At 32.5% G+C, this 14145-nt stretch overlaps 1 protein-coding gene across 1 annotated transcript in view; it reads left to right on the forward strand.

The window, feature by feature from the left end:
• Positions 1–4263: 4263 nt before the first annotated feature.
• LOC111384083 (trihelix transcription factor PTL-like) overlaps positions 4264–14145 on the forward strand; it is a 12007-nt gene continuing 2125 nt past the window's right edge. The window contains exon 1 of the mRNA XM_023008306.1: positions 4264–4819. Within this exon, the coding sequence (XP_022864074.1) occupies positions 4401–4819 (419 nt within the window). The 5' untranslated portion in view covers positions 4264–4400. The remainder of the gene's footprint in view (positions 4820–14145) is intronic.

Here is a 14145-nt window from a genome sequence, read left to right on the forward strand (position 1 = left end):
TTTGAATAGATATTTAACTTGGTTCTGGCCTTTCTTATTACAGATGGTTCGATTTCAGTCTCATCGTCTCTTTTCCTTTCTTTGAGTGATAGTTAGGATTTTTCATTGGCGAATCCATGATCAATCTTTGTGAGTTCAATCTCTTTTCTTTGTAAGGTTGATTGTTTAGTATAGTCGTATGAGATTGAGAGTTGTATGATTACGGGTTGTAAAGGGGCAAGAAAGAAGTCGAAAAAACTCATCATTTCTTCGTATATTCTGTAACAATTTCTTGGTTATTGTTAGTGGATTTAAAGCTATATCTTATGACAGATACTCAACGGGTGATTAGGTCGCAAGATTGAACATTCAGGCCCTTTTAGGGCAAAACATATCGTGTTCTGATTTCTTTAATTTTCTGCTGTTTTGATAAGTGGTTAAGTACTTCGATCCATACAATAAATTCCCTGGGCCTAACACAATAAAACCCTACTTGCAAGAAATTTCCTTCACGGCGAAAAAGGAAAAATATTGAATTAAATAAAATAAATAAGAATAACGAAAGCCATTGATTTCTTCTGGTCAATTCACTAATGAGCTTGATTGAGGTAAGTGGGAAGTGTTTATTTAGAAATAAGTTCAATAATCGCGCATAATTATTCTCCGTAAATTGAATAATTTGATAAAATTTAGCGCGGTGAAGAATGTGAATGTTTTTTCAAATTTATTGTGACAAATATGGTTCTATTTTTTAGTTTATCACATCATATTAACCCTAATGTGCACAGCTAGATTGGCCTTTGGTACAAGTTAAGCTTTTAGACAAGCCTCTAAGGGTTGAATTTCAGTTTGAAGCAGGATTTTAATGTTTGTAATCCTGAATTTTCTGTCTTTTCTGAATGATAAGGAGAGAAAAAAAATTAGATCAAAAGAAAATGCCATTTTGAAGTTTTATTAGCTACCTTATGAGAACATGAATCAAAACAAAAGAGTTTGAATTCAAAAAAGTTGGGGGGACTTTTCATCATATGTTCATTCCCTTTGCTATTAATTTGGAAAAACTTCATCCCGTATCTATTTAAATTTTCAACGATAGCATGCTCCCTAAAATTGTTTTGGAATTAGCAAATTTTGCATGCTATATTTGATGGGTTAACAAGCCATACAGGGTTGATTATCTGCATGCATGTCATTGTCACGCAGTAGATATATCAATGTATCATATCGAGTAATATATTTAGACTCTATTCGGTCGAAATTAATTTAATTCAAAGTTAAAAATTAATTTTAACTACACATTTTATAGAACATCCAACTTTTCAACTACACATTTTATCAATTTTATCAAAATTTACTAAAAATCTAATTTTAATTCCCACCAAACATGAGCTATAATTATATTTCATCTTAGCTTTTAATTGTATAATCAAATATTTGTGGATAACAGGGCCGTGGAACTGACCTAACGGGGTAGGAATGGCTATATTTGTAGAAACCAACCCCCGATGAATATGAAGTACATGAATACAAATTATGCTTTAAAATAAAAGACAATTTTGAATTCGATTTGTCTACGGTGTGTGGGCCTTATATTATTAAACCATAATTATGTTGAAAAAGGACATAAATACTTGTTATTTGCTGAACAAAAAATTGGAAGCTGTAAGTATTTACACGTGATTTCGATTAAGGGACAGAGACAGAGGTGCAGGCAGCAGTAGCACCTGATCAGCGTAGACCATGACTCTTTTCTCTTGTGTGTAAGGATAAAGCATGAAGAAAGACAACTATTGATCATAAGGAAGAAATTAAAGGCTATGCTTCGCTATACAGAAATTAATTTAATGTACTGAAGTCGTGTTTAATGAGGACAGTAATTGTATATAAATACTTTTAGCAGAGGGAGGATGGGTTCCTTTCTATTCACAAGTGTCTTATTCATGAAAAAGACGAAAGTGAAAAGCTGGTCCAGCTAGCTATCATGAGAAATAAGTAGTAGTCTGGATTCTTCAATTATATATTTAGGTTTGTGACTACTTTTTGTTTTTTGGCCCTAAAATGGTACCCGACTTATGATGACCAAGCTTGCTTTCTTTCCCTTGGAAATTCATTCTAGAAACTCAATGCACGTCTATTATTACAACTTTGGAACCAAGAACTGATCATGTTCCAAACGGTTTTTGGTTCTTGACTAGAATCGTGAATATCCAGCTCTACAATATAATTTGTCATTTTTATAATTTTTAATTATTTACTCACAATGATCGAATGACATGGCTTAACAAGTAGTAAGTTTGCAAGGTCCATCAAGATATGGGATGTTAAGTGATGCAATATTTGTAGGGAATTACAAAGGTATTGAAAATATAATTTGTATTGTTAGCTCAAGATTTTCTTTAGAAAAATTCTGAATTGTCAACTCCAGTAATTATATGGACTCCAATGGTTTCATTTATGAAACAATTTAAAGTGTAATTTTTGGTTTCAGACAGTGACATATTCGAATCAACCGACTTTATGTCCAGACTTAACATTTAATTCAAGATCAATCAATCGGACCAAGTGTGAATCCAACCCGATAAAGTGTCCTGCTTTTGTGACTACATTGGAAGAATACCTAATGAGTTGATCACTGGTCAACAAGTTTCTTTTGACCTACAAGGAGATTAACTAATGGAACTCACCTCAATGAAATTGTTAATGAAATCTTGCTATGAGTAGCAATAGAAAAGCTAGCAATAAAGGAGGCGGCTAAACAAAAAAGAAGCAATGGACAAGCTATACATATCTTGAGATTTTCAAATTATTACAAATTATCAAACTAAAGAGAGGTGTGTGGTTTAAAAGAAAATTTGCCAATTTAGGGAATATTAAACATAATTGGACTGGTCATTGTTATATTTTTTATTATCATAATACTTTTACATTGTTATTTTAATAAATAAAAAGAGTTAAGAATATTCACCAACTAAGGCCAACCGAAGCTAATGTTAAACTTACTAATAAGCTCGAGATCAATTAAATTGAATTATTATCAAGCTCCAAGATGACCTCAATGTCAAATACAGAATAAGAGTGGTCAACTGCTCAATTATAAAAGTTCGAAAGCTTTCCAACCCAAGATAACTTGTTTGGAATGGATTATAATGTGTTTAAATTATAAATAGATATAAATAAGTGATGAAAACGTGATACTTATAAATCCCAAGAAATGCAAGTGTGTATAAAGATAAGTTTGAGCGACTATGTTTATAATTTAAATAAGTGACAATCAAGGACTAGAAGCTTTACTTAAAACCAAACTTGCCAAATATATTATAAAGAAATCAAAACTCAACTGAGTATAAGAATATGATAATTGGTAATCAATACAAATCTAAATGTAAAAATTATTCAGTTAAATATTCAAAATAAACATTTTGACGAGACAAGTCATTGCCACATAGAGCAAATATCGACCAACAATTTATAAAGAGTATCTTGCGGTTCACTTTAAGTATTAAACTTGACTTATAATTATTAGTATTTTATCGACTAGTCCTCCGGAAAGTAAATTAACTTAATCATTAGACTTGAACAAACCAGTCGATATGATAGTTAAATTTTTAAAATGGATTTGATGAAAATTGAAAGAAATTGATGTAAGTATTCCAACATTAACATGACTAACGGATTGGAATTCACTAAAAATAAAATTAAATCATAGATTGAGTTCCCTGCACATAATAAGTTGGTTTCCTCGAGCCCCTCCTTTTCTTAGAAATTAGGAGAAGGATCAAAATTTGGATAATTTTTTTTAGAAGATTAAAAACAGTAATTACATGGCTACTGTTTGCTGTAGAGGAACAAAAGGAATATTTTAGTCAGTAATTTTGAGAATTAAAAATATATCATGGCAAAATGCATGGCTCTGATAAATTTTTGGCAGAAGAGAGTCAGTGGCATTAACAAGGAATTAAGACAGTATCAGCTCCTTGTTAATTCTTCTCTCTTTGCGTGTTCGTTTGTGTGTGAGAGAGCCTCTCTCTACTCTCCATTGGAGACAGTGGAAACTTTTAGAGTGAGAGAATCAAAAGGCCAATGATCCCAAGCACTGTTGAAGCAAAAGAAAGAATTGTTTTCGTTTATTTCTCCTTTTTCTTACACATTCTCCTTACCCTCTATACTGTGAGTACAGTACATGTATTCTATACGTATATGAGTATGGTTCACAGTGCAGCAGAAGAAACAGAGAGATGGGTCCATCGCCCTTTGCATAAATTCAAAACCCTTTTACTGTAAAGGCACGATCCGGGTCTGCCGCTCCTTTCACCATTGTCTCCCCCAACCCCACCAATACCCCAGGTCATCTCATTAACAGCCCTCTTCTCTCTCTCTCTCTCTCTCTCTCTCTGTGTGCTTCTGTGTGTGAGTGTGTGAAAATGGAAGATCAATATGAAATGGGCGATCTAAGGCAGTGCATCAATGGCAGGGCCTTATTCCCACCCATCTCTCAGCCGCCAGACTTGTTATCTGGCCACTCGGGTTTCACACCGGCGCAACATTACGAGATGCTGATGGTACCACGTGGGCTTCACCAGGAGTTTCTTTCTGATTCTACACCTAGTGCTAGTCTTAATTTAAGTAAATCTGCTAGTACTGGTGGTGCGTCTAGCATAGGCGCTGGTGTTGGAGGGTTTGATATGGAGGCTGCCGGACTGAACTGCGGCAGTGGGGGTGATATGGGCACTGGGAGGTGGCCAAGGCAGGAGACACTTACTCTTCTTGAGGTCAGATCGAGGCTTGATCCTAAGTTCAAGGAGGCAAATCAGAAAGGTCCTTTGTGGGATGAGGTCTCAAGGTATTCTTTAATTAACCTAGTTTCTAATTCATCAAAAACCACTCTCTAGGTTTTTGAGGGATAGTAAATAAGTTTCTCATACTTATACTCTTAGACAATTGATCCAAGAGAAAGCACAAAACTACACTAGAACAAATGGAGGGAACTCCCTAAAATCTTTCTAATTTTAGCAAGATTCTTCATATTCTAGATTTAACACACACCCAGTCATAAATCACAATCCTTAAGACACCTTGCGATATACTTACTTGGGGTTCTTGTTTCCATTTCTATTTTTAGAGGATAAGGCGGTGGGGGTGTTGCTGGTTTTGAAACCTCACTGCCCAGCTCAGTAGTTTTTGGAACTAAGCAATCTTTTTATTTCTTTACTAATTTTAGTCTTTAGTGTAGAGAACAACAGCACAGTTCAAGTTCAGTTCCCTTTCTACATTTCATTCTGAATTTCTTTTTTACTTTTGAAAACCCACTTATTTTCAGGACGATTTTTACTATTTCGTGGTTGCATCGATGGCCATTTTGTTTTGGCTTTTTGAGCTACAGTTCACCGGTTTTGCTATCTAGAAAATATGTGAAAAACAGCTCTATGCGACAATCATATTCCAAATAGGTTTGCATAAACTGCTGATTCCCATGCTTAGCAAAGATCAGTATCAATGACTGACAACCCCCCCCCCCCCCCTCCTCAACAGGGAGAAGTTTGAGAATTTGTACAAGTATTACAAGAAAACAAAAGAAGGCAAGGCCGGAAGACAAGATGGCAAGCACTATAGATTCTTTCGCCAGCTTGAAGCCCTCTATGGTGAAACCAACAATGGTGTCGTAGCCTTAGAAACTCATGTTGTCGGAAGCAGTTTCGGGTACAAAACGCCTAATGCAGTGCCTAATCATGAAACCTATCCAGCTCCAAGGATTTCAGACTACAGCCTTAGTCTCTCTAATTCTTCTGATTTTGATACTACCTCATCAGATGATAGTGATCTCCATGAAGGAATAGACGACAATTTGACTAACAAGAGGAAGAAGAGTAGAGGTAAGAGGTGCTGGAAAGCAAAGATAAGAGACTTCATTGATGCACAAATGAGGAAAATGATGGATAAACAAGAAGCCTGGATGGAGAAAATGATGATTACAATTGAGCATAAGGAACAAGAAAGGATTTTGAGAGAGAGAGAATGGAGAAAACAAGATGCAGAAAGAATAGAAAGGGAGCAAAAGTTCTGGGCTAATGAAAGAGCATGGATTGAAGGAAGGGATGCTTCACTAATGGAGGCTTTGCAAAAATTGAACGGAAAAGAATTAATGGTAGCTGCAGAAATTCAAAGCCTAAGCGCAAACCCAAACAATGATACTGTCAAAGGAGACCATATTTGGCCTGATCGTGAGATTACAAGACTATTCCAGTTGAGGGCTGGTATGGAAGAAAGGTTTCAACAACGTAGAGTTTCTGAAGATGTCATTTGGGAGGAAATTGCCACAAAAATGGCATGTTTTGGACACGACAGGAGTGGTTTGACGTGCAAAGAAAAGTGGGATAGCGTCAATAATTATCTACTTGAGTGTAACAACAAAAGAAGGGAGAATCCAAAAGGCTGCTCTTATTATCAGAACAACAATGAATCCATATGCAATGAACGAGATGCCGATCATACATCAAGATCAAATGATAATGGAATGAATGATTTCTGCTTTAGGTACTTCATGGGAGATGCAGGTAACACATGGGAGAATTATGCCCTGAAACTCAACAAAGGATAGAAATAATTTATTCTCAGTTAACTGTTTCTGAACAATTTAGGACAGTATTAAGCAGCTGAAAGTGTTATTAATGGCTGACTTAGGAGATTGAAGTTCTACTTAATTTCTATTTGCGGGTTGTAATTGCATGATAATATTTAAATATTTTCAACTCCTTTTTTTCTTTGTCTTGAATATTTTGATGCAGGTTGTCTTGTGGATTGCTATAGTTCTTGAGTTCGTGTACAGTCAACTGATTGCGATAGTTTGCTTAAATTTTTCTGTTATGTTGATCGAGTCATTGACCATCTTAATTAAAAAAACTTTAAATTTGCATTTTCATAATCGTAATAATAGTATTATGGACAAGATTTTTTTTATCTTATTTTTACTAGTTCAACTCTAAAATCATCTAGAGAGGTGAATAGGTGAATAACGCGGAATTAAAACTACCAATTAAAAATGAGTCACTTTTAATTGTTTCTAGGTGATTAATCAATCAAGTTCAATTATCTTATAGTTTGAAAGCCAGAATCAATAATTAAAGCAATAAAAAAACCAAAGATGATCACCGGGAAATCCAGTGATCCACTATAAATCGAAGCAAACTTACAGTATGGACCAGACCCATCTACCTCATAAAACTTCTAACTTCAATTCCTATCATCTCCCTTGATCGTACTAGAGGAGTGCTCCTTCAAAACAAATCCCACTCTTGGTTTATACTTTAGCTCTCTTGGATTGTGTGCTCCGGACGCCAAATCCCACCTCATGGTACCTTACCTTAGTCCTCCTGAATTTGTGCTTCTATAAAATCTCACTATCCCTGGTATCGATTTATCTTTGAGGATTAAATGAAGAATTCCTCGTTCTTCCAATGGAACCTCGTTCCACAACTCCAGAACTCCTAACGTTTTTTTTTTTTCCGAAAATCCAGTAACTTTGAAGGCTAATTGGGGAAAGTATGTTTGATGTTTGATCAACAATCTTGTGAGTTTTGATCTGTGGTTTAATATGAAAATTTATAGCTCTTTCATCAAATCTATGTTTGGATGAATTTATGAATCAAATAATATGGTGATTGAATCTTAATGAAAGTGATTTGGATCTTCAAAGGAATGATCTTTATGGAATAATTATGATTCAACAAACTTTTGAACATTCTTAAGGAATGATATATATACGAAAAAGTGTTTGGGATGAAAAGTAATTGAAAAATTGGTGTTTGAAACAAACAGAATTCTGAACGTCGACCCATCGCTCGAGCGCTAGGCCAACGATTGATTAGCGGCATCTGAGCAATCTTCAGTATTTTTATCATAACTTTATCTCCCGATATCTGAATAAGATAATTCAAAATGAGTTGAAAAGCTAACTCAATAAACTATAATTCCTAGAAATAGTATTCTCCAAATTATAATGTTTTCCATATAAAAAATACGTTGCAAGTTGCTACTAAGAATTTAGAACATAACTTGTATGACTTTTTGACACCCTTTAGACTTTTAATTGCATTTCGTTGATCATATGTGATATTTTTGGACATCTTTGATATCTTGAACTTTTTCAAAACCAATACTAATACTACCAATCCTTAACTATTTTGACTTTGATTAAAATTCTATAAACTCCTAATACATTTCAACTAGGACTTGATTTTGACTTATTGTGAATTACAATTTGGACTCAACACCATGATTGTTGAAGGATGGAGGATTTATATACTTACAATTTCAACTAATATTGGATTACTAGGATTGGAAAATATCTGTTGTTCCTTGTTAATTTTATTTATCCCTCATTAAAAATGAATAAAAATGTCCCATGTCCCATGTTTCTTTCTCATTTTTTTTCAAGATTACTTAATATGTTTAAAAAAAAATCCTTCTTATAATTAGGTCATCGTTTGAAATTGATTATTTTAAATTTACTTTTTCCCACTCATTTTCAATTACAAATCCTCCAAAGAGTCATTTTCACATAACTTTTTTCTACTTTTTAACATTTACTCCCTAAAAAAATCATTTTTCATAAAATCTCTTCTAAAAAATCATCTATTAAAAGGCTAAACAATCTTCATTTCTTCCTTCCGACGTAACATTGCATTGCACATGTACGTGTGACTTTGTATTTTTGCATGTATATGTGTGAGCATGCGTGTATTGTAAGTTGTGTTCAGAATCAGTACTATTTTCTTAATTTTGTTAGGAAAAAAAATCTTGAAAAATAGGAAGGAAAGGAACAAACATATTGATCTGATTGAAATGATACCGCCTATCGTTACTCGGCATACGTGCTCATAAATAAAATCCAAAATACCTCATTTTACATAATTTATTTAGCTCCTGATTTAAATAAAAATTTAACTTTAAGTATACATATAATAATAACATATTTAATCATTTTTCTTGTAAAAATTAATCAAAAATCTAACTTTTAACCACATCAAACAGGGACTTATTCTTTTAGGATGCATAAATTTTCCTCTAGTCCTATACACTCTTCATTCCCAAGCTAAACTTGCTTAAGAACAAATAACAAGAAGTTTTTGTTTTTGAATTTTTTTTTCTCTCCTTTTTTTTTTTATTTTTTTACAAAGTAACATAAATTTTCCATGTTACAACCGTTAATTCAATTTTAAGAATAGTCAAATGTCACGGATGCTTGGTCTATTTTGTCTTGCTGTCTTCTTCTTGTCGATTTTAGTAACATTTAAAGGCAAAAAATCCCAACTACATCCAAAAATATAACGCCAATCCCTTGTCACATCATTTTATATCACATTTACAGCAATTTTAAGATTTTAGCCAAAAACATTTCGAAAATGGTGAAAAGAATGCGCAATTAGAAAAATAACTATCATCTCATATTTAAAAAGGGAAGAGTCATTTCACCTATTAAATAGGATTCAATTTGAGAATGGATAAAGCAATTGTACAATTTGGCCCTTGTTTGAGCCCCATTTTTGGGGAAGAATGAATTTTTGAATAATATATTGATAAAAAATGAGTGGTTAAAGATAAGAAAAAGTTTTAAATTTACATGTAATATTATTTTATTGAAAAATGTGTGATTGAAATGATGTCAAAACACTATTGAAAAATATATTTTTCAAAAGAATGAGGCTCAAACAATGGTTTATCCAACATTGTAATTAGACTTTTTCAACACATTATTTCAAGTTTGAATTAGCATTTTGGCCAATCATGTCATAAAATACGAGAAAATTACCTCTAGAATTTCAACTTACTTGAAATAGAGCGAGAAAATCGTCACTCTTTAAATTATAGCAATTAAGAATGAACAGTTTGTATCTAATTGGATATTAAGATCATAAGTATTAGAGGTAGGGAGCTTCCATTTTTTCTCTTCTATTTATTTTTAACTAAAATTCAGTGCTAACCATATTCTTTTTTTAATTATTAGTCATATTTTATGCTATTTTAACATCCAAATAGACTGCAAGTCTTCCTTAGAAATTCAAGTGCTAAAATTCAATTATTACAAATTGTAGGTGAAGGCTTACTTGCTCTATTAAAAATAGGTTAAGGACCCTTGCCGTAATTCTGGAATTTTCCTTAAATAATTGTCAGTTTGACGTGTCGGATAACTTTATAAATAAATGCTGACAGGTGCAGTGTCGGAACTGTACGGAAACTACGAAAAACTGATTCATGACGCAAAAGCAAAAACCTGAAATCTCACATGTCACTGTACTGATTCAGACATACACAGAGTCACAGAGAGAGGTTGCCCACTGCACTATTTTATGAAGCTTCTCACTATTCAAAACCCAAACAAGGCAATACCTGATGAAATCAAACACCTTTGAGTTCTTCGAGGATTTGTTCTTGGAACTAAGTTAATTGTATATTCATTCTGTACATACTGATTGGCATTCGTGATGTTTAAAAAAATTTTGATCATTAATTTGAAAAAGTGTTATTCATATCACATCATGAAATGTTGACAAAATTGTCAACAAAAATTTTTGTGTGTAGAAAAACTGTTTGTTCTTCAATTTTCTTCTCATTTATAGAACAATGTTACGTGTACAAGTGAATTTGACAGGAAAATATATAGAAATTTGCTTGGCTAATTTTCATTGGATATTGGAACCAAAGGAAAATAAATAAATAAAAAAATCCGCACACCTATAAAATCCCCTTTACATTTCTCCTATACATTTGGTAAAATCCCATTTTTTTTAATGGCTATACCGACAACAATCTTGCTATGTGTACATCATATTTGATATTATTATTTATATTGCCCTCGTTTGAGCCACATTATTGTAAAAATAAGAATGAAAAATATAGTCGTTATTGGTCTCGTATAAAAGATAAAAAGTCAAATATAGTGACTTGATGTGATAGATAACGATCATATTTTTTATTTTAATGAAAAAATAATGAGGCTCGAACAGGGCCATTATGTCACAAGGTAACACACTATTCTTCGATTTAAAATGATTTATTATTATTATTTTTTTTTTTGCTTTCACAATTTTATAAACACACAAAGTACTTCAAAAAAATATGTATACCACGGAATGTACTCTTTAATAACCGACAATTTAGGTATTTCTTTTTGCCCCCAGGGCACATCTCCAAGTGGTAAAAGAGGAGGGTGGAGAAATCCAACTTTGCTTGAGACTGCTGCGTCAAGGGTTCGAATCCTGAAATATGGATTTGGCTCTTGCATAAGCGCAAGTGTACAAGCAGCTTTCCATCCTGTACCCTTGGAGGCATAACCTGCGATTTACCTCCCTCGCGATATTTCAGGATAGGAGTGGTGGGGGACCTTTAAGATTAAGGTTTAACTTTTTTTTAATAACAGACAATTTAGGTATTTCTTTTTCCAAATCGAAAGGGACAACTTACTGACATCTCTGAAAATCTGTCATTTCCTACAACACAATCGACGTTAATCCTAATTTGCGAATTCTTATGTACTTTGCTTTGTTTTTTCAATTAATCTGGGATTTGTCTGGTAACCGACTCGACGACTGGCAAGTCAATATGGGTTATGACTTATGAGAAATATTTAGCTTTTCTTCTTTTCCTTAATAAACTTCATATTATAAAAAAACAGTTTTCGTAAATTCTGCTAGTGAAGGAGATAAATTTTGCCAGTATCCATGAAAATCTGAACTTCCTGGAGATCTTTTTAAATTTCTCTTTAATTATTTTCAATTTTCTCGGGGATGGTCTCTTACATTATGTTTGAGAAGTATTTATAAACAAATCAGCTTATAAGGAGTCCAACTTCATGTCTCAGAAATCGAACTCCCACATTGAAACTGTCAGCAAGGCATGAGATAATATCACTCCTATCCTTTGCACCATTGAGCTATACCCCGGGGGCAGCAGTACATACATAATCGTTAGGGGAGGATGCTGACATTTTGAATTGGAGGTACAATCAAACTCTGTACAAATCGAATGCTTTGTTCTAGATTTCTTAATGATATATACTTGACTCGGAAAAATATAGATTTACATCTAAAATATATTTTTTATTAATATTTTGCTCATCATTTTTATCCATTTGATTTCGAACAGTCATTTAACTAATATTATGCCCATCACAAGAAAATGCATATTTATTTTAAATAATTTATAATATATTTGATACAAACAATCAATTCAAGTAATTTAAAGGAAAAACATATAACAAATATTCAATACTAATAATCAATCAAATAAGCACAACTTATTAAATATAAGTTAAATTGAATATATTCATTTCAGACACATTCTATTTACACAAATAGAATAGGAGAAAATGTAAATTTATGTTCTAATTAATTGAAAAGTGAAAATTTGTATTAGGGGTGATAATTTATAAAAATATTATAGACAAATTTTAAAAAATTAAAAGTATAGAGATTTTGGTAAAAGGTAAGAGAGAGAGAGAGAGAGAGAGAGAAATGAAAAAAAAAAATTCAAAATTACTATGATTTTGTCTTGTTTGATGGGGATTAAAATCATATTTGCAGTAAATTTTGATATAAGTTAAAAAGTTAAGAATTCCGTGAAAAATGTTATTAAAATTAATTTTCAACTTTGATTTATATTAAAATTTAGTTTTCAATCGATATCAAATATAACGTTTTCCAAAAAATAAAAAACAAAAAATCGCAGAAGTTCCGTGTCCGCCAGTGATAGCGGTGACACTTTTTGGTGCCATTGTATTGATTTCTCAATTATTTTTACACGTTTGATACTGTGAAAGGAAAAAAGACAAACAGTAACAGTTTCCAATACTTACTCATTAATGTTACAAAAAGGTTTTTACTTGAAATAAATAATCAAAATAATAAATTTATTGGAAGTTAAATAATAATTTATTGAATGATTATTGTAATCTTACAATCATAATTATATCCTATAAATATAGGACATTGATTCTCAACAAAATATAATTCATTTTTGACTATCTCAATTCTCTTATATTATTCTCTTAGTTTTATAGCATGTTAATAGCATGATTAGGGGTGTCATTTGGCTCACCGACTAGGGCCACACCCGATGGCTTGTGTCACAAGCCATTTTCACCCCGTGACGAACTTAATTTTAAAATAAATAAATATAGCTATGTGTAGCATGCAGCTTGTAGCTGCACAGCTACACAATCAGCTACTTAATTGTATGTAATTTTTTTCATTTAAAAAAAATTGTGAATAAAAAAAATTGCGAGCCATCTCGGCTTGGCTCGATAAGGTCCGAGCCAAAAGTTTGGATTGAACCTAAATTTTTTTGTCAAACAAAAGCTAAACTCGGCTTAGCTCGAGCCAAAAAAAGTTCAAACCATTTTTTACTCTAGCCGAAACCGAACCTCAAGTTTCAGCTCATTGACATCTCTAAGCACAATCCATTTTCATACCACGATTGAGAATCGAAGTTAATTTGTTGGAACATTCAAGATTAATTGTCAAGATGTCATTTTAGTCGATAGCTATGCATACAATTATTCAAGATAATGATACATCAGATGTCGTCGTTGAAGACTTCGAAAGAGTAAATATTATCTTATAAAATAAAACAAAAATGCATTTAAATGATTCACTTTATTTTAGCATATCAAAAAGGATTTACTTATCTTTAAAGAAATTCGTGAAGAGGATACTACATTGAGATGGTGCAAGAAAATTATATTGAATATCTTTGAATAGCTTTTTTTTGTATCTCGTCGAAGTAGATAAAAGAAAAACTTGTGGTATTCCCATATATAATTGAATTTAACATTCATACAAACTCGAAATTCATTTATCCAAGATGTTACATACTTTGACATCACGTCTAGACACTAAGAGCAATAATGAAGCGCCAAATAATCAATGAACTTAACGATTAGGAAAGGAGGAATGACTTTAGCAGCTTGCCTTGTTCCTTGTCCGTGCTTGAATTATGCTTCAACCATGTCATGGCAGTAAGCAATAAGTTAGCCTAGACTCTCGCCCAACTTTCGCCTTCTTCACTAGCCAAGTTGAAGCATTCAATAGTGTAATACCTTAATTTCTTAATTTAGTAAAAAACAAAACAAAAAAAAAAAGAAAAAAAAAGTCAAAGATGTCACAAAAACAATTA

Source organism: Olea europaea, unplaced genomic scaffold (assembly GCF_002742605.1).
Source record: "Olea europaea var. sylvestris unplaced genomic scaffold, O_europaea_v1 scaffold2837, whole genome shotgun sequence".
Classification (NCBI taxonomy): Eukaryota; Viridiplantae; Streptophyta; class Magnoliopsida; order Lamiales; family Oleaceae; genus Olea; species Olea europaea.